At 34.1% G+C, this 18,484-nt stretch overlaps 1 protein-coding gene across 8 annotated transcripts in view; it reads right to left on the bottom strand.

Annotated features, from left to right (window-relative positions):
* Positions 1 to 1,249: 1,249 nt before the first annotated feature.
* Positions 1,250 to 18,484, bottom strand: part of FMN1 (formin 1) — a 172,622-nt gene continuing 155,387 nt past the window's right edge. For 4 of the 8 annotated variants that reach the window (XM_030274542.4, XM_030274539.4, XM_030274545.4 and 1 more), the window contains 4 exons: positions 15,963 to 16,014; positions 12,769 to 12,918; positions 4,550 to 4,634; positions 3,298 to 3,489 (listed from right to left, as the gene is read on the bottom strand). In XM_030274542.4, coding sequence (XP_030130402.4) covers positions 3,445 to 3,489; positions 4,550 to 4,634; positions 12,769 to 12,918; positions 15,963 to 16,014 — 332 coding nt within the window. In that variant the 3' untranslated portion in view covers positions 3,298 to 3,444. Of the gene's footprint in view, positions 3,490 to 4,549; positions 4,635 to 12,768; positions 12,919 to 15,962; positions 16,015 to 18,484 lie in introns of all 8 variants that reach the window. The other 4 variants (XM_030274541.4, XM_030274538.4, XM_030274543.4 and 1 more) reach the window with 2 other exon arrangements.

Raw genomic sequence — 18,484 nt, 5'->3', positions numbered from 1 at the left:
TAGTTTCTGTTTCGATGCAAAAAATTGTAAGTTAAATATAAAAGTTCAATATTTAATCTATACATTTACAACCCTATGATAAAACACAAGGCAAAAAAATTGCATGGGTTAGTGATGACAAAACACCAGGGTAGTTCTCATAGTTTAGTAAAAATATAAGGAAAAAATGATTTCTATTGTCAAATCTCAAGCACACTAAAAGGTCTTCCATTTAAAAATCAACAAATGGTAATGTAAATAATGTAAAGAGCACTTTGCAGATTAATTATCTACTCATCTACACTGAAATCTTCCTAATAATTTGATTTATAAATCAGTATTGTATATTATTATTGTGGGGAATAAGCACCTTATGAGTAAAATAGGTTATAATAGTAATTTCCTTTACAGTCTTTGAGAAGCTTGGCAGTAACAGAAGAAATGAAACCAAAACACAACACAAAATTCCCCCTCTTAAGCCACATCTACTTTACAGTCATAGAAGTGACTTCTGTGAAGTGTTGAGGTATTTTAAGTTAAATAGACCAGAAAATTGTAACTGCCTAGCTATTGCAGCTTGGCTTGAGTCCACTCTTTTACTTGATTGACAGCAATGTAGATGTGTTCCACAGCCTTCTGTTCCATTCCATTTTCGTAGTTTCTTTCTTTTCTCCTTCTGTCCTTTTATTCTCCCCAAAGTAGGAAGCTCAAGGTAAAGTGAGGCTTAAAGCTAAAGCTTAAAACATAATGTTTGGTGACACTTGGTGAACCCAAAGCTAAGTTCTGGTTGATGCATATTTGTTATGCCTGAAGTGCCTAAATATTTCATCAATAAACAGCGTATATGGACATATCTGTAACTATCTCCTCTCCAGTACACAATTCTAGTTAAAACCAGCAGGTGCACCATTGTGGCTTCAATCACTGTCTGGAGACACTTGTGGCTATCACTGGGGGGAAAGTGTGATATTTAGCTGATGAACGCCATCCAGGAGTCTTAAGGTCTTGATTAATAACAATGAATAAAATAATCTATGTGAATTCTTCTTTTCATTTAAAAATAGTTCAATTAGTAATAGAGGATTTAAGTCATGGGCTAAGCTGGAATCAGAAACTCTGACCTGAGAGGAAAACCAATACAATTGAAAATTACAAAGGAGAAAGGTCCCCGTGCTATGTAAGTTTTTGAATCTTCTAAAAAATAGCCTTAATTCTCAAAACCTTGGCAAATTGCTAATCTGATAAAAGAATTATAAATCTGATCAAGGAATGCTTTAAATGAATAATTTTAATTTTAATCCCTTTTTATATACATTTCTCAGTGTTTCAAAATGAAGTCAATTTAAACTGAAAAATGAAAATTCACATTCATAAATTTTGAAACAGGATATTTCAATAAGTTAAAACCTTTTTTCCACAATATACTGCTAATGGGAATTTTCAAGACCATCCATTTTCACAAACAGTGCTGCTCTTGCTGAATAATACTTCAAGTAATACTTTTCATTGAAAAACTCTCAGTCAGGTCAAATGGCAAAATACACTATCTTCATGATAGATAGAAAATGATGTAAAAAATAAACACAATTTGCTTAAACACTCATCAGAATTGCCTTGCTTGCTATTGTTCTTTGGCTTTTATAGGCATTATTGCTCCTATTATTTATCACTAAAAGTATTGGAAAGAAATGTACTTCACCTAGTTAGTGGAAGACAGGAAACTTAAATCTTTGAAATTTTCTTCTCTGCAATGGGACCAGTAATACTACAAATCAGATTATTTTTGCTGGCATACTGTTGACTGCTTTCATAAGAATTATTCTTAAACATCTGGAGTTTATCTGTAGCAGGTAGAAACTCCCAAACATACGAGACTCTTGAGTCCTTTGTTTTTATTTATGCAGGAATGAGAGAGATACTAATTTAAGAAACCTGCACTGAAATCCTAAGTTAATTTATGAATGGGTCTCCAAAACTGCTATTTTCCTTAATATGTACACTGCTAGGGGTGACTTTGCCTAGGTTTCATCTCAGTCTCTCTATCAAATTTGCTCTATGATAACTGATGTCTGTCTCATGTATATTCTTTCCAGTTATAAAGCAAAGGACAAATGCTTTTCCCTTACTGGCTTTTTGCACCTTTTTGCTTCACCTAATTTCTCTTTGTAACCAACTTCATACACCACTATCATAAAGTCAGTTTCTCTCTTGTGGACAGCAAGCAGAATCACTTTTCTCTTTTACCTTAAATTAACTTCTGCTTCCAGATTTCTCCTCCTAAGAATCCAAATCCTTAAAACGCAGTAAAAATCCTCAAGTAATGGTGGATATTCAGTAGGGTTATTTTCAGGCTTTGCCACTTTATGGCAATGGTGATAATGTTACAGGAGGACAGCAAGACCCTGCTAATTCCTTCTGAAGTTTTACTTATTGTATTATGTATATATAAATTAAAAAACATATATATATATATATATATATAAATATATAGGTGTGCTTGACACCTTCTTCATACAAATATAGGGGGACAAAAGCAGACTGCATAATGTATTTTAGAGTGAGATAATTGCTATTAAAAAGAAAGCTTTCAACAGGATTAAAAGTCAAATATTTAATGGCAAATGTGTAACTCCATGGAAAGATATTATTGTATCTTCATTAATAATGACCTTCAAACTCATCATTTTATGGAACTGGTATTTGCAATATATGCTGAAATAAAAATATACATTTTATCTTTTTTTCTTTTGAAGCTCAAAATTTAGGAAATGTTAGATTAAAACCATAAAAATAATAAATCTGTTATGCCATCAATCATAAAACTAATTAATTTGAATATTCCTTTTTACGTTCAAAATATTACTCCCATTTTAATGAATGGCATAAGCTGAAGCATCTATAAAAATATTTATAGTAAAATACAGCATGAATCTATAATTACATTTAGTAAATTTCAGAAAGATGCGTCCAACACTTAGACACTGTAAAATTATTTAGAATGAGTCAATTTTACCTCAGTTACTCCTGAAGTAACAAAAAAGTATGCTGACCTTTGTGAACTGAATGGCATATTTGCTCTCATCTACATAAAGCCCCGTAAATAACCTACAGGTTGTTAGTCATAACTTAACTCAGTATCCAAAAATACTCATTTTAGCTTTTCCATGTTAATACATTATACAAAGAATATTTTAATTAACCATTAATAACAAGATGCATTTTTAAGCAATGTAAGGAAGAGTTACAGAAAAAAAATTTTGACTTCCCATGTAAAAACCTTCTTAGAATTTCCTCCACTGAACATACAAACCCCTCTGAAGGAACTCGAAAGTCTTTAATGGATTGTCTTGGGACAGATAAGCAACGCAGAATTCAGTATCTAACATAAGGTGCTTCCTGGGCCATTGGTGTAATAAAGCATCAGGCAAGGTATGAAATCACTCCACCATTTTCATTCACCTTCTTTCAGTTGGCAGTCACACTGGCTTCCTTCTGACGTAGTCTCTCTTTCTGTTAAAGAAAAAAAAGAGTTTTATTATAATTGTCATCTATAATTTTCCATCTCTGTTTAAGTTCCCATGAGCACTTGGTCTAGAAGATGGAGAAATAAGTCACAGTTTCAGTTTTCTTTAAAAAATGCTTGGAGCACTCAAAGAAGTTTAAAACTTTGAAACACATTACTTACTGTGGAAAAGCTGAGTTTACTTTCGTTACATACTTGTCAAATACTGTGTACCTTTAAAAATACACATCTGTGAAGACCACTGTAGCTACAGAAAACCAGATACATTTCAAATTCATGTGACTCTAATACCTTCTCATGTCTGGAATGGCTTCTGCTGACATAAGGGCTCTAATTTAGCATTAGCTAGATGATCTTGCTTAATGACCTCTTTCCAGGCAAGTGTAGTCATTCATATCTCTGCTGCCTAATCTGCAACTGATACGCTCTGCTGGGAATGGAAATAATACCCTGATGCCTTCAAGTACATTTCCTTCCCTTGGGCTCTTACCTTCTAGAGTTTGAGAAATGCTTTTCTAACCTATGTGCCTTCCACACAGACAAAAAAAGGATTTATATACAATTCAAATTATTAGACCTCTAGATATTGTGTTGTATCAAAAACACTGGTGTAAAACAAGGAATAAAATGGGGATTTAATCCCTTCTACCACTATTCCACAGATAAAACAAGATTTTTAAGGCTTTGAAAAAACCGGACACTCCAGCCATTGGACAAATATTTGCAGTGAGCTTCTGCACTTTGAAGTATGGAAGAAAATACAAGAGACTACAGTGGAAGGGAAGAAGAAACCACAAAAGCAGCTCTTTTTGTTATCTAAAGCTGCAGAGACATGCTTGGGCACAACTGAACTAAATGTTAAACATAACTGTAGACTACCAAAGGGCATAAGCTTTAACATTTCTCCTCAGGAAGAAAAGCACTCTGCTGCATTCAAACTAAAAATACTACACTCTCCAACAACAGTAGAAACCAGCCATCATTCTGAATGACAAGAATGGTGTCACAAAACCCCTTTGGAATGTCATACTGAAAACCAGACCATACCAGGCTAGCTGTAGGATTGATTTTCTTCGTTTCAACTTTCTTCTCTGCAGTTAACTTGCTCACTGATTGCTGAGCCACTTTAATTCTGAAACACAGAAAAGGAGTCATTAGATTTGATGAAAGGTATTCTGGCTATGCTTTGTAAGAAACCTCACCAGTACCATTTTTTTTGGGCACATTAGCCCAACAAACTGCTATTTCTATTTGAAGGCACTTTAAATAAACTACCAAAAGTAGATCAAAGTACATTTTCAAATGGAGAAAATCAAAAGCAAAAGGACAGCCTGTCTGTATTGCTCCTTGAAAATGTCATCAGGAAAATTATTTCTCTGTTCTTTCAGGATCTGGATTTTATGGAGTATCTTTCCCACCAAAAAAGCTGTGCTATCAAAGCAAAAAGATCCTCCTCTGAAAAAAAAGAGCTAGCTGGCTTAATCTGTTCTAGGCACAGAATATGCTATTTTAGCAGGCCATCTGCCAGGCTATACATTACATTTCCTCTGAAAACCTTGACATGAAAGCATCTGCCAGTTTTTTGTTAATATTTTCTGTGTTGTTTTAGATGGAATTGACTGACCAGGCTCACTAATGTGGCAATAGGACGTACAAGAGGTTCTTGTTTCAGGGTAGTTAAAGCTGTCTTGTGTACAACTAGAGACTACTCTGCCAAGAGTACTGTAGAGATAAGCGGCAAGAAGAACACATCTGATTCCTCTGCTTCTTGCCTTTTGCTCTCAGGGTCTTGCATACAGAACCTGTCTTTCTGTGGGGATTTAACAGAAGAACCCAATGAGGAGTTTAATCAGGAGGAAGAGGAGAAACAGAGAATTAAAGAAAAAGGGACTTTACTCTCCTTGTACGGACTGGAAAGTCCATAGGAAATTATGTGCTAAACAGTGATAAAAAAGAAAGAAAATTCTTGGCACTCCTAATAGAGGATCTGCCCAGTGCTAAGTGCCTCTCTAATAGTGATGGTACATTCAGCTACTTTAAATTCCATATACAAAATGCAAAAGGAATGAGGTTGGGAGTGAATTTTTACAAGCATGGACAACTTAGCAAATCAATTTTCAGTAATGTACACCAAGTCAGTCTTTTACTAGAAGCAAAACATTTCTTGGCACTCTTGAACTGAAAAGTTCTACTTTCTTCTCCTATTTAACTTTTTCCACTGGCAGAAATAATTGCTATGGCCAGTCAAAAAGTATTTAAAATACCATGTCCAGTTCAATCCACTTTCGACGCACTCAATTTTTGAGGAATTTTGGAAGAAAAGCAAAAAGAAAAGTGGATTATAGCTGCAATTACTGATGTGCACTTCCTTGTTGTAACACTAGCAGCAAGTTGGATTCTTTTTAAAACAAAGAACATATTCATAAGTCCATCGTTGTCTTTATCAATGTTGGAAATAAGAAAAAGTCTTCTCTATGTACTTTAGAAGCATGTATGGGCAAGTTCCTGGTAGTGCTTCATAAGAGGAGAAAACAGCTACACTACTTCAGCTAAACTTCAACTGTTTAGCTACAGTGTTGATTCAAGCTGTAACTACAGCCTCACATACATATGTATGAAATTATTATTATGTACATTTTTTAAATACAGCTAGCATACTTTAAGAACTTAATTAGCATTCCCTGTTTCTACATGTAAACAACTACATGACAACATATAATTTCATCCCTTTATTTTTGTTGATCTGCACAGTTTCCTTCTTAAGGCAGGATGACTGCACCCACTGCACAGCACAGCTACAATGTTTATGCAAAGATGATGATGGATTTCAAGACAGTTTTCTTCTCAGCAGAATCATACCAATAGATCAGCTTCCAAACTCTTCCCTATTTTGAACACATTTTCTATCTGATCACATTCTCCTTGGTTCTAGAAGTGTTTTCAAAAAGTTTTTAAATGTCGAGTCCACACTTTCATCCAAAGGGAGAATTACAGGGATTACCAACTTTTAGACTGAAAATTATGTCTGTCACTAATATAGGTCTAGCTCTGTGCATTTTATGGCATATTTTCACTATTACTAGGAAACCTGGATAGAAAAAATAGAATGAAAGATGGGAACAAACTTTAAGCAGGGCCTATTGCAAAAGGAGAAGGGGTAATGGTTTTAAATTAAAAAGTCAGTTTAGATTAGATATAAGGAAGAAGGTTTTTACCTTGAGGATGCTGAAATAGAATCAAGCCCTGAGATCGAGGGCCACAATCTAAATTCACAGTGACAAGGACAGTTTTGGACAGAGAGCACTGGAGAGGACAAAGAAGGGATGACAGAGTAGGTGAACCACAACACAAGAGACAAGGGTGACTGCACACTGAAGGTTGTCCAGAAAGGCTGTGGAGTCTCCCCACTGGAAATACTCAAGAACTGTCTGGATGCAATGCTGTGCCACATGCTCCAGCATGACCTGCTTCAGCGGGGAGACCGGACCAGGTGAGCCACTGTGGTCCCTTCCAGCCTGACCAATGGCTAATTTAGCCTAATCATGAGGCCAAAACATTATGGAATGCAGGTCACTTAAACCTTCAAATCTGATGAAGTGCAACATGGATGTGTTCAAAAGAAACGTTATTCTCCTTCAACTGTGATCAAAAGAAGTCAATGCACCTTAATAAATAAAGAAGATATGGTGTCAAACTGAGCAGTACTGCACATTAGCATACAATGTGGAAAAAAATTGAATTAAACTAACAAAACTATGTATTTTAAAATATGAGCATCATGACTCCAATACTGCATATGTATCCCTACTATAACCAATGGGAATGTAATCAGCTTTTTCCTGCCTCTATGTGGCAGGTGGTGTCTTCTGTAGACTGGATAAAAGCCAAGCCTCAAATTAGAAGTTATTAGTGAAAAATAAAGACATTATTTTTATTTTGTACCTAGGGATGCAGAAACCTAATCTAAACATAAGCCTGTGTTTATTATGAAAAAGTTTCCTTTGTAAGAAAAATATAGAAAATATGTTTCTCCCTTACAGGAAAAGATATTACCAAGCCAGGGACTAAGTAGACAAACTGATTATAATTTTCACCTCTGCTTTCCACTCAAGTCAGAGAGAAAGCAGCATGAACTGGCACATTCTACCCTCTGAAGTTCCTCAGTTAGGAAAACCAGAATTGCTTGTAAATGAACCAATTGCCTTTCACATACTCATGTTCTGGCTCTGTTATTGTGTGGCAACAGAAACCAAATTATCTGGTTCTCTCTCAGCTTCTCAATAATCTGGAAAATCCATTATTTTCGCTTCTACAGCTCCTTTCATGCAGCTAGTGGGTTATGTGGATAGCTGTGGGTTAGGAAATAACTTGGAATGACAGTTCTGTGTCACCTGAGCTTCCCATGACTAGAACAATTAAATTTCTCCCATAAAACTGTTTTGACATAAAGAAATGTTGTGCAAACAAAATTTCAGATATGGGTGGAAATGAACAAGTGGAGGTAGCTTCAGTCAACATCAACTGTTCAATCTAGAGCCAAGCTGCATATCCAGTCCAGATCCTTAACACAGCTGAACAGTGACTTCCCTTAGGACTATGAGAAATCCCCAGAGCTCAAATTCCTTTCATGTGTTAAATGCCTTTCTACTCAGTCCTATTTCTGTACGCAGCTCATAAACTAAACCTCAAGTCACAGCTCCATTTCCTGAAAACTGTTAGTCCATGAAATAAAACATGTTAGATTTCAGTATCAAAATTTTAGAAGACAAATGTTTGCGCATTACCTGGCCTGGCAGATGATTTTACAGAGTACTTGGCTAGCTTTAAAATTAGAAGCCTTATATCAGATTATGAAGTTTGAATGTTGCCACTTCTATTAATGTGTTGTACAATACAACTGCCTATCAAGCCTTTGGGCCTAAATCTTCTGGAAAGAACTTTGTCATTACTGATTAAATCATTAGATTGCATTTAAAATAAATGTTCACTAACTCAATTAGTAAAATACAGTAAAATGTATGTTGTCAGTGGATTTTGTCATCAAACCTCAAATTGCCAATATGTTTGATATGTTTCTTTTTTTTCCTGGATGTACTGACAGTGGTTTATCTACAAAGTAAATCAGAAATTTCTGTAGTCATAACGAATAAGATTTTTTTTTTTTTTAGATTTTATTTTAGGAAAGTGGGTGCATAAGAAAAACCAATAGGAAGATAAGGGCTACAGAACAAAAATATACTTTAGTCCATCTGAGATGGCCACTGGCTGATATTTAGGAGTATATAAAGACAGCCAAATCCTGGTGATAATCCCCAGAATGCTTTTGCAGCCAAAACTCCCTTAATGTGTAAACCTTTGTAGATTTTTCTAATATGATTTTGTATTGTCACCATTTAGAAGCAATGCAAGCTTTTACCATCTGTGACAACTTGTGACATGGTGTTTCTGTTTTCAAGACGAAAAATATAATTCTGCCCATTAAATAATGATCATGTCTTCTCCAGCTACTGAGACAAATTTTGGTTCTGTTTTTGATTTCTGAATTCTGGCCTATTTGCATGCATATTCTATCTGAAAGAGATTACTTCATCCAGTACAGTAACCATTGTAACAATCTTTGCAAGAGACAGCAGTGAGTCTAAGAGCAGCAATTCTTTCCTATTTTAATTATTTCATATCTGAAGGGCAACAGGCATAAACACATTATTATAATCTTTGTCACATTTCTTTTGCAAAATATAATCACAGTTTGTGATGAAATTCACTGCAAACTACAAGCACTTCTCTGTATTTATACCTTTTCCTTATTTCAGACTTGTCTAGAACATCCTCTTAAATGTAATTTAACGCACCATAAATGCTTTAATTGATTTATGGATGGGCATTCATATATGTATATATAATGGATTTAAGTTGTTATAAATATGTATTTGTTTTGGTTCTGAATTCATAGACATGCCCACTGCAAATAAAATTAGTAGTTTAAGAAAAGGAAGTGACAGTCGAAATATCTGCAATCCACCTTGCTGTAAGTATTTCATTGCCAAAACCTCCAACTTTTTAGTCTTCGATTCAGTTATCATCTCAAAATTTCATAAACAGAAAAAAGCATAAAAGCAGTTGATGTACCTGAATGAATACACATTGTAAATTATAAAGCCGTCAACAACAAAGCTGGATTTTGAATCAAAACAGCACTGAAAGACATGTTTCCAACCTTTGGTGCACTTACATTAAGCTGTTTCTTACAGATAATATGATTGTCAAAACAAATTTTATTTCATTGTACTTAAGTTCCGGTATTGAAGGAAAAGTAAACTGTCGCCATATTCCTATCAGGCATATGGTTTGGAAAATCGTTTTCATTTTAGCCCTATTGTCATTTATATATCATATATCATATCTTCATATCATAGTTTCTTATTTGTCTGTAACTCCATCTTGCATTCCTAAATTATGTGTGAATTTTGTCCAGGAAAGAGACAATGACTCAATTATATTTTGCAGGCAGCTAATTTATTTTCACGGTGAGCTTAAATGCAGGGCAGCTCAGTTGAAGTGTTTCCCTTACTTTAAGAAAAAGTCTCACTGAAATCTCATTAGATTCCTACAGTTGTGTTACGTTTGGGAGCCAAGTAGCTTTAGATGAAACAGGTTCTTCGCAGCTGAGACTGTCATTTAGTTAAAGACAGCACTCTTTTTTCCTGAAACTCAGAGATTTTAAAGTTGTCTCTTATACAATGCAATGGAGTTAGTTTGGGATATAAAATTTTAATTTTGGAATAATAGATCTTTTGATTTATTTTTACTACTATTAAATTTAAACTAATACATTTCTAAATATTCCTTTGATTAATGATAATTCTGTATATTATCATTAATTTTTTATGTGTAATATTTCTTGAGAGACAAATTACAATCCACTATATTAACGTTCCTATGTAAATGTAAATAATTAGCTAAGTCCTACACATTTTACATTGGGTTTTTTCGGCTAATGAAATTTGAAACGGAATCCAATTGGAAACATGTTCACATAATGGTATCAATGCCTCAGTTTCAGAACCTTAGTTTGCAATTACTAACTTACATTCATGTTTCTTCCTCTTTAAAACTTCCTTCAAAACAAAATAAGGGTTCATGATAAAAATGTTCTCTTTCCTTTTTTTTTTTTAATTAAATTGAAATCTTTAAAAATGCACAACAAATAGTGCATCCAATTAATTAACCAGTTAAGGAAGACAGCTGTCCATTCCTATCATTCTAAGGTTTTTAGTTACCAGTGTGTACAATGACTCTTCCCTTGCTTTCAAACTTTTTTGGACAGCAGTTCATCAATTGTTAGTTTCATATTTTGTTAAAAAGGATCCTTAAATAATCAAGACTACAAGACATTTTCAGGTGATGAAAAAAGCTTTTCCCTATTCGAATCTATTGATTTCACTGTGTCCTTTTCAGTAGCACACTGCAGAACAATTTAGAATTATGAAAACAGCTCTTCTGTCATTCTAATTTACTATTTACACAAGGCTTCTCATTTTAACAGGTCATCACCTTGATGAATCATCCAAATTTGAATGTAAAGGACAATGAATTGTCCTTTTGAAACCAATGAAACTTTGTTAAAATTGAAGTGAGCTTTGAAGAACAGTCTATATGACCCAGAAAGTGTCAGCACTTAGAAGTATTATAGTAATTGCTGTTCTGCATTCTACTGGTATTGCTTTACATGGAACAGGAATAAAGGCATCTGTCAGAGGAACTGATGATATATTTGTTCTGTGTTTTTATTTGTAGATATGATTGATACAGTTATTAAAGCACAATAAATTGTCACCTAAGTATGAAAACACACAATATAGCAATCTACTTACAAAGATTTCTTGATTATTGTATTAAGTTAGTTAAGAAGCTATGTACTGTCAAAACATCAGGCATTTCAAATTGAATTGAAAGGATCATTGTGTGCCATTAGCAAGGCGCTAATTATATAAAAAAGAAAGGATGTATGGTTTGGATTTTTTTTCTTGGGCAGTTAACTTCTATTCCTCCTAACAGCTTTTGGAATAAAAATAAGTCACAATTCAGTATAAAATATATGCCCAAAATGAGCTCTATCGTGACCATAGCAACATGCTTGGGACTTTTAATTTTATACCATTTTTAACATGTAAACCAAATTTGTGTACTGATTTAGATACAAGGAAATAAAAGATTCATTGTAAACGTTTGCAGTTGTCAGCTTCCAAAATCAATCAATAAATGATACAAAAAGCTACAACTTTTAAGTGTTTTAAAACTGTAAGATCTATAAAACAATGCTGATATGGTTAATAATTGAGAATTTATAACTTCTGCATCTAGTCCTTCAAAAAAATCTACCTTCTATGAACCTGAAAGCCCCACTGATTTGAAACAAAATAAAAAATATAAGTGCAAATGGGTGTTCTACTTTTGCTTGTTCTTTTAAAGACATTTTAGTCCAAATCTCTGTCAATTTAGAATAAGCACCTGGATTTAAATTTCATTCTGAAAGTAATTGCTCCATTCTTTTCCAAGGAATGACTACATTACCACTTTTCAAATGAATTGTAACATGCTGAGTGTGATGAGCTTGTAGTAGAATTGCTTTTTTTGTGTAAAAGACTTTAAGTTTCTTCAAGAAAATCAAGAAAATAATTGAAGGTTTTAGGTTTTTGGGTTCTTTTACTCTAACTAATAAAATCAGGAGACTGTTGTGAGATCTAGCGGCAAGCAGTTTGATGTCCTCAGCAGGACACCAAAACTCAGAAGTAGCGCTGTAAATTCAGTGTGGGGCTTCGACACTATGCTAAGTGTGGCCTGAATCTCTGGGGCTTCCCTTTGATGCAAGTGCAGTATATTAACTGGAAAAGCATTCACTTTTATTTGTCTGTACTGTCTGCGACAGCAATATCGCCTCATTTAGGCTAGTTCAACATGAAAATGCACAGAGAAGCAATCTGTTATAAATTAGCACAGCTCTCCTTTCATTTTACTAGCTAGTAATTGGAAGGGGTTACAAAAGTGTAATTTATCAGATTATATGTGTTTATCTTTTTGTGGGGACAGCATGGCTTTGGTGAATTTTCCTACGCACCCTGAGGGAATAATCTTTCCTTGATGTCCATTAGATCTGAAAGAAAACAATGACGCCTGTGAAATATAGGAGTATAATTTGTTGGGTTTGAGAAGCAGCAGTTTCCCAGACATCTAAAATGGTATTAATGACTTTATTAGAACCTTACCGTTCCTTGGAAATGCTTTTGCTCTCTCGTTTCCAAATGGTCTTGAAGTCACTGCAGAATTCATACCACACCGTGAAAACGTAGTTTGGTGTGATCTCCTTCTCGCCAGGCTTTGGCTTTATCCCAAAGTATCCCACTGTTTCTTCAAAGCTGCAAGGGAGGGAAAAAGAAAAGAAACCAGTCACTGCATAAGCCCACTGGGGAAACAGTTTCTCTGATTCAGTAGTCAAGGCAGGTAATGACCATAACTTCTCCTTACCCTTGGAAACTACAGCAGCAATTCACACTAAATACAACTAACCTTCCAACACCCACCTCTCTTCCAGGAGGATAACTTAGAGATGCATGAGCCAGCACAGAGATCTGTCACACTGGCAAATCATGGGTGTTCAATTATAATGAGAAAAACATAACTTGTTGCCTTACAAGAAATGCTGTAATATATTTATTTCTTTTATTCTGCTGCACTCCATGAAGATCCTATTCTCCCATTTATCTTCACTGAAGAACTCTAGAAGAGTCACACACCAAGTCAATAAAAAATCTCTAGATTTGGTTGAAAATAATCTTCTAGTATTTAGGGAGAATTGGTAGCAGCAACAACCAAGCAACAACAGAGAGTGCCAATAGTACTTTTGCAACAGTTTTACTAAAAATAATCTATTTCCACATGTGTCAATAAGCAATTCATTTTACAAAAATACATTGCCAGTATTTTAATGCTCTTAAAAAGATGTTATAATGTGGCTGTTACTGAATGCTATACAGCTGGATATTTTCAAAGTATTCTTTTAGTACAGACAATACTTCCAAGAGCATTTTAACTTTTTGTGCATTAACTTTTATGACATTGCCTTGTATACATAAAATGGAACAATCTACATAACTAGGTACTTATATAAATAAAAGTATGTTCAGTTTTGTTAAAGTTGAATCACTTTTCTCTGCAAAGTAGATACAACAATCCTGAAATATTTGGTGATATTTATTAAAAATAATGCCATAATTTAAAAGCAAAGGTAACACCATATAAGTAATATTTCTAGTAATAATAATTTTATTTAGTCAGAAGAAATCTATATTCTTCTTTAGAGTTGCAAATAAGTTCTAAACCTAAACACAGGAGGTGTAAATCTTGGAAATTAAATAAATAATTTTGAAGACCAGCAAGTATGAGTCTCCAACCATGTTACCATGAACTATGGATGCAGCTTTGGCATCCTTCTTCATTTATATTTGCATAGTTCACATTGCAGGTTTTCATACAGAAAAACCAAGGTTAGGCTCAAGATTTTTTGACTTAGTTTATAGTTAAAGCTTTTTAGCTAGGCTTGAAGAATGTAAAGTATCCATCAAAAACTACAGAAGTTATCCATCCAAAATAAAGCAATATATACACCAGCTACTTCACAACGAAGCTTGGATTTTAGCCACATAAGCCAATATGCTCTGAGGTTTTTTTGACACTTTAAAGATAGAAACCATGCTGTACAATATCCCATATTGTTCAAGGTAAGCTATAAAAAAAATAGGATTTTAAAATCCTCATATGTGATAACCTTTTACATTTCTTACTAGGACTTGCATGAAACATTTAACTATATTTCAAGTTAACTGATGTTCCGTATTTAAGGAATCAGAATGAAATATGTGTATAAAAGGCTATAACATTCAGAGTTAATGGATCTTGCAGTGACACTATGAGGCGAAAAATAAATAAACAAACAAAAAATAAAACACAGCTTTACATATCTGTGTAAAACGTTTTGGTTTTCAAACTCTAAAAATACTAAAATATCTTAGCCATAATTACATGGTTAAAATCATTTATGTTTACTGGGCAACATAATTTGGATTACATTCACTTGGGTAGGCCAAATGCTCCTCAGCTGTTCACAGCACTTTCACTGGGGTAGCTCAGCCAAAAGCAGCAACAACAGAGACTCTTCTCAGGTTTGCTTCATGTAAAACACCCCCAGGTACATTGTGCACTCTTCTACCTAACAGAACCCCTCACCATCCCAGCTGCAGCATCCAAAGGTGGGACCCTGAAATCCTGCACTGTCTCTCTCTGCCTTCATCCTGACACTTTGCATCCTCTCTTCCTTTCTTCATCAGCCCCCAGTAGCACTCCTTTGCTTTCAACCATCTTAGTCTGTCTTCCTGGGCTACTGTCTGTCTTTCTAAATTAGTAATTTAAAATACTTAATATTCAGCTAGTAATTAAAAACCCAAACTCTGTGCTGGACAACTAATTGCCTAAGTCAACTACAAATGGGGTGCAGCTCTCCACCCTGGAGAGTCTGTTCTACTCTAGAAAGGCTACAAAGCAGGTAGGATATGAAGGAGCCTTGAGCCAAGAAGTTAGGTTTGTAGCTAAGTAAAGCCAGTCAGAGACTTGAAATAAGGAGGTAAAGCCCCAGCTTTACCTGCCCCAGCCCCAGTTCAGCCAATATTTAGGCACCTTCTGCAACAGATGGGAGCAGTTCACTTGAACTTCATTTGGGAAGTGCCCCTTATCTCCCTCTTCCTGACTGTGTACGAAAACTAACTGAAGTGTCTCAGGTGGAGAGAGTATGGTCTGAGAAAAGCACAATTAAAATCCAAATTACCACAGATCTGCCTCCAGTGACCAGGAATAAAAAATATTGATAGGAAGTTAAAAATTAATTTACCCCAGTTTATTTATAGCAGGTCCATAGCTAAGATGGATGTTTCACAAAACTACAATTTGGTAAACAATATGTATTAGGAAAACCAACTTATTGAATATTTTACTATCTATCTATAAATCAATCTCACTTTTCTCATACTTTGACTCCGTTGGCCTAAGTGAGGCACAATTATTCAAACAATAAAAACATTGGGATTTCTGAGGCAACCAAGTGCAAGTGCTGAAAATGTTCAGTGATGATGAAATACATTTTTATGTCATAAAGTAGTTAATCAGTTATTTATCTTTTCTGTAAAACCCTCTTTCAGTTCAATGCTGATAATTATTAAAACCTCAAACACAGTACACTGTTTGGATAAAAACTCAAATGAAGGTTTTCCTGGAAGATTACATAAGAGTTTTTCAGGAAACATATTACTTCTTTGAAATACAGATACTTTTTGCTACTTAATGTAATTCCTAAATTCAATAATATCTTTAATTAAAATACACTATTAAAAAACACTATCAAAAATCTTACCATTTTTGAGCATTTTCCAAACTGTTCTCTTCTTTTTTCCGTTCTTCTTTAGCTGCCAATGAGAAACATTTTAAAGGTATAAATTACTATCTTACTGTTTTAGAAAGCCCACAGATTAAATATCTCTTATTTTAAATACTGCACAATTTGTATACTAAGTATAATAAAAGTGGGAAACACTTGCTAATTTTCAGTTTTTACTTTTTTCTTGTATACAATGAATGTTTCTACTGTACCAATAAGGTTTATTGGATTTGAAAAGTAATTTAAAATCTGTATTATAATATATAGTGTTAGGATTTAATTGAATAAAACATAAATAATTAAACTTCACTTTCAGATGTTTTAAAAAGAAAAGAATTTGTACTTGTTTCTTTATTGTTGTAGACCAGAACTTACAAATTTAAACGTGTTTCTGCAGCACAAACAATTGGAAGTTGAACTGGAATTGAACAGGTACCAAACATAGTTAACACCAATTGTTCCACAGAGCTATCACGTTTTGTTTTGGAAGTTGGCAAGTGAAAACACATGTAGTAGGTTTTAAACGTATGGCATATACATGATTTTTTCTGAAAAATCAGCCAAAAGTTTGAAATACGGTTAGTGAATCTGAGCCCCTCTATTGCAGAATGCTCACATGAACTACTTAAAAGAATTTGATTTTCAAAAGATAGGCATTCTCTACTAGTGAAAATGTTTCCTGACATGGATACTCAAAGCAAGACAAGTTTTTGTTGATCAAGTCTTCTTCATACAGAAGAGCAACTTCAGCTCCAGCAGAATACCACATATATAAAATAATACTACTGTGGAAAAGTTATTCCTACTCCATATTAAAATAATCCTGCAAGTGGTAATGTTAATATAAACAGAATTCAGACATGTTTTAATACAATGATAAAGAACTTTTATCTTTTTGCTTCTCAGTCTACAGGAGCACCTGGTTGAAATACAGTTGCAAACTGAGTTCACAGACAAGGCCATTGAGAAACTGGTCCTGAATGAGTCAATTTCATTATAAGGGTACTGACAAAGAGGTTTGTACTATGATAGTTTATAATGAAAATAAATATTGATTGCTTCAGCACATTTGCTGTTAACAAAAAAAGTTAATTTCAGCTCATACATTTCCCTACATTGGGTGTGTTGGAGATATTTATTCCTATTATTTCAATGTGGCAAATAAACAGAAACAATGTTCTGTGCCCTTTGCAAGGAAAGCAATTAATTCTATATGATTAGGTTCTCCACCTCAAATCTAAGTGGCAAGACAGCTGCAAGTAAAATATATAGGGCAGATCTGAGTTATTACATTCATCTCAGGGTCCCAAAAATTTGCCTAAAATTAACCGAATATACTTAATTCCTTATTTTAATTTTATACCATTAAAAGCAGAAATCACAGGTTGGAATTCTATTGATTCATAATGATATAAAATTAACTGCACAAGCTGAACTATGTATAAAATTGTACAATTCATTATTACACTTATTTCTGGTTTTCAAACATAGCTACACTCCCAGCTACAACAGAAACAGTATCTTCAGATCCCTACACATGAAACACAATAACTACTAACAAGGACAACATGTTTATACTTTTACAGTTAGGTGTCAAGACCTGATTTGCTGTTTTTAATCTTGCAGAAACAAGTTAAGGAAAGACAGTGGAAAAAATTAATTTAATTTTTTATACAAAGTAAAAAAAAAAGGTGTGACTTTAAGGAAGAAACACACACAGTTTACATTAATGTAACAGTGTTTGTATTTGTGTACCAATAAAAGGGAAAACAGGAAGGAAGAAAATATATGTATTATATGGCAAACAGTATTTTCTGTATTTTTAACTGTAAACATGTCCACCCAGGAATTGTTTAAAAGCATTTATTTGAAATTATTATTTTCTGACTTGTTAAGAAAATAAATGAACAACTCCGTATAACAAATTCTATAATGTGTAAGACAAGAAACTAAAGCAATTCTCTTATGTTCCATAAAACTTCTAACTAATTTTCCACTCAAAATCTGAAATATCCTGCCCTTTTTCTCCCCCTCCACAACCTGCAATGACTAGCACAATCAATGCTATCAGATATATGTTTCCATGAAACAATGCAATTTCCTCAGCAGAGTCTTCAAAGCCCCATAGTCAAGATATCAATCCTTGTCTTAATTCATGAAGTTACTGATGGCAATTCAAATTAATCACATAAGTGAAAGAAGTTATTTCTTTTTATTTCTCTAGCAACACCATATTTGCTTGCATAGGATTTGCTTTTTGCAGAAGTGGAATGAGGTAATCCTTTCACCCTTAGACCAGGTGTTTTGATTTCAGTTTCCTCAAGTTAAGAATATATTAACAGCCATATCAGACTGACACAGGGATTCATCCAGTCCAATATCCTGCCCCTAGCAGGCACTGAAACAGGTTCTCACTTAGAATTATGGACCAGGACAAACACACTTCCCCCAAGTGAACTCTCTGCCTCTGAGATTCTGTAGCTCATACAAAATGTTTC

The sequence above is a fragment of the Taeniopygia guttata genome, chromosome 5 (assembly GCF_048771995.1).
Source record: "Taeniopygia guttata chromosome 5, bTaeGut7.mat, whole genome shotgun sequence".
NCBI lineage: Eukaryota > Metazoa > Chordata > Aves > Passeriformes > Estrildidae > Taeniopygia > Taeniopygia guttata.
Note: the sequence above shows the minus strand (reverse complement) of the source record. Positions and strands in the feature narration are given on the sequence as shown.